Source organism: Suricata suricatta, chromosome 4 (assembly GCF_006229205.1).
Source record: "Suricata suricatta isolate VVHF042 chromosome 4, meerkat_22Aug2017_6uvM2_HiC, whole genome shotgun sequence".
In the NCBI taxonomy this organism is placed as follows: domain Eukaryota; kingdom Metazoa; phylum Chordata; class Mammalia; order Carnivora; family Herpestidae; genus Suricata; species Suricata suricatta.
In genome coordinates this window covers 94,104,373-94,107,510 of record NC_043703.1, presented here as the reverse complement: position 1 = coordinate 94,107,510, position 3,138 = coordinate 94,104,373, and the positions used below count along the sequence as shown (strand labels likewise).

At 52.1% G+C, this 3,138-nt stretch overlaps 1 protein-coding gene across 1 annotated transcript in view; it reads left to right on the top strand.

Annotated features, from left to right (window-relative positions):
- The window catches only part of KCNK12 (potassium two pore domain channel subfamily K member 12), a gene marked incomplete at its 5' end in the record, with an annotated part of 47,150 nt that extends 46,752 nt beyond the window's left edge, over window positions 1-398 (top strand). Inside the window, one exon of the mRNA XM_029938507.1 lies at window positions 1-398. Within this exon, the coding sequence (XP_029794367.1) occupies window positions 1-263 (263 nt within the window).
- Window positions 399-3,138: the final 2,740 nt, after the last annotated feature.

Here is a 3,138-nt window from a genome sequence, read left to right as displayed (position 1 = left end):
GCCTGGCCGCGCTCGGCGCCGACCCCGCGGCCCGCGACAGCGACGCCGAGGGCCGCCGCCTGTCGGGCGAGCTCATCTCCATGCGCGACCTCACGGCCTCCAACAAGGTGTCCCTGGCGCTGCTGCAGAAGCAGCTGTCCGAGACGGCCAACGGCTACCCGCGCAGCGTGTGCGTCAACACGCGCCAGAACGGCTTCTCGGGCGGCGTGGGCGCGCTGGGCATCATGAACAACAGGCTGGCCGAGACCAGCGCCTCCAGGTAGACCGCGCGGCCGCGCCACGGACCCTCCGCGGGCTGGCGTGCTGCCGGCTGTGGTTTGCTTTCCTTCTCAGACGCTGGCGCTTTCTTAATCTTTATCCAATAAAATCAAACCAAAAAAAAATTTTTTTTAAAGAAATAATATTTGGCCAGGCCTGATGTTATCCAGGACAGGTTTCGGGGGAGCCTGTTTTCCTCGTGGGTCCCCTCTTGAAGAACCGTGCCCCCCACCCCACCCCCAGCAGATTCTCCTTCAGGGAGAAAGCGGCACCCCAGAGCGTCACCCGGTGCGTACCACAGCCAGGAGAGGGCCATCCCTAGGTTTTGCGGACTGGCACTGAACCCTGTCCCCGTGCACATAAGCAGCCGGTAACCCCAAAGCATATGGTGCAACTTCTCCTGGCTCTGAATTACCTCCGCAGCATTTAGAATCCTGGCCCAGCCTAGCAGCTTCCTTCTGGTCGTCAGAAGTGATGTAGTCACAGTTTTGACAGGTGGGGGTGGGGAGAGCCATATGTTGCCTACCGATGTATATAAATAGAACAGCCTCTACACACGGAGAATGGTGTAGTATTATGCAATGAGATGAAACATAGCACCAACTTGCGGACTGTGGCATTTCCCCGAGATTTGGAAATTGGGATGGTAAGGGGCTCAGCTGGCCTTTCTCAGCCTGGAGTTAGCACACTTAGCACAGCACACAGGGCAGCTACTTTTACTGCCGGAAACCCAGAGTGGCCGGCAGGGAGGGGAGCACACAGGCTGCAGGAGCCCTGCTTGCTTCAGCCAGCTGATCTTTGAGGCTCTGGGCACATCTCAGAATCCCACAACCCTCCTTTCTTTCACCAGCATTGTCCTTAGGAATGGTTCATTACTAACCAGGAACGCCTAAGTCTTCTCAGACAAGATCTTGTTTTGTTGGTGTGGATTTTGTTTCTTAACTCCCGTGAAGCAGTTCATTTTTCCCCTTTTAGAAAGCCTAAGGGTGCAGAGTGCAACCTCCAGAAGTCCCTTCTCTTCTCTGAGTCAGGGCTCTGCCACACACACCAGGAACCCAAAGCAGCCATCATGCAAATGTCAGAGAATTTGGCTCCACCCATAATGTTTGGGGGGCAGATCCCATTCTAAACCCTATTTGGCCCCCACTGACAATCAAATGGGTTTGTTTTCTCCACGCACAGTCTATACTGGAGGTGGAGGAAGGCAGGAGGGAGGGAGCTGACGGAATGGGTGGATGGAAACGGTTTTAAAGTTTTACTTGGGATGATCCTTAAACTGAGGGACTGGTTCTCCACCCTCTGCTGCATAGGGGTCACTGAACTGAAGGAGGGTCAGATGCTGCCTTCATTGAAAGCCTGGGGGTCTTGGACTGTAAATGAGCAATGCTCTTTTGGCCCATTTTCCTCATCCTGAAAAAAAGTTCCCTAGGACAAATGCAACAGATACAATGTGACCCACTAATATATACAGTTTCTAATAGGAAGTCTTATTTCTAAGATTTCTTTTTTTTTTAAATGTTTTTTATTTATTTTTGAGAGAGAGAGAGAGACAGCGCAAGCAGGGGAGGGTCAGAGAGAGAGAGAGAGAGAGAGAGAGATACAGAATCCAAAGCAGGCTCCAGGCTCTGAGCTAGCCGTCAGCACAGAGCCCGATGCGGGGCTCGAACCCACAAACTGCGAGATCATGACCTGAGCCTAAGCCAGGCGCATAACCAACTGAGCCACCCAGGTGCCCCCTAAGATTTCTAAAGCACCAGGGCGCCTCACATTGTCCGCCTGAGAGGAATGGAAAGCCATGATATCTGGGCCCCCTGGCCGCCAAGGAGGCATATGTGCCTGAAACACACACATACTTATGCACATACATGTGCACACACACATACACCATTAGGAGTCATACATGAATGTCAGCCTCCCCTTTCTCCTTCCAGTTCATGGCAAGAAGAGAAAAATGCATTGGGATCTGAATGATTCTGTAGCTACTTTGGATAATTTCTAACTCAAGTTAGGATTGGAATTTAAACACAGGCCCTAATCTGAGGGTAAAGCCAGTGATGAAGAACAGCCAGCAGAAAGGTCATCTTGCTAAATCCTAAAGCTAGGCTTCCAGAGAGGATTCACCATGACTGTCACTCAGGCCATCCGGTGAGCACCCCACCCTTGCCCTGCCTGAGCCATGGCTTCAGTCACACTGCCGTGACTGCACACTCAGCGGCACAAGTACTCTAGGCCTAGGCCCCCTCACAGGACCTAGGAATAAAGTGTCATGTTTATCTCTCCAAATTAAGGAAAGCTGAAAAGGCATCCAATTAGAGGTGTCACCCAGGCAACAAGCAATAACTTGGGGATCTGAAGCATACAGAGGGGGTGAGAGATCCCCATGATAGAGGCATCTAGATCACGAGGACTTAATAGCAGACAAAATAGCAGCCAACCCAGAAGAAGTGAGCCCCAGAAACAGCACAGGAATCTGAAGACCTAGCTATCGAGGTTCATGGAGCTAGACAGGCCAAAGACATGTCCCAGTGATCCCCCTGACAGTGCTCAGGACTGCGCAGAACTGTGTTTCTGCGGGAGGGAGCAGGACTTGCCTGCAGAGAGGAAGAACTCAAAACCTTCCTTGGCAGTCTTCTCTGTCAGGAGTGCTTCCTAAAGTCTATCCTAAATTGCTCATGCTGCAGCCTTAGCTGTTTTCACTTCTTCTCCTATGTTCTGCTTTTGGAAGGAGACCATTGTAAGCAGCCTGAGCAAGCTTCTGAAGGATCCCTAAGCATGGCTCATGGCGGCAGGGAAGAGAGCCTTCCCTCTCATCAACCCTCCAGAGAAACACCAGCCCTCTAGCATACTGGGGTAGCTCAGGATCCGGGGGCATGCTTGTAT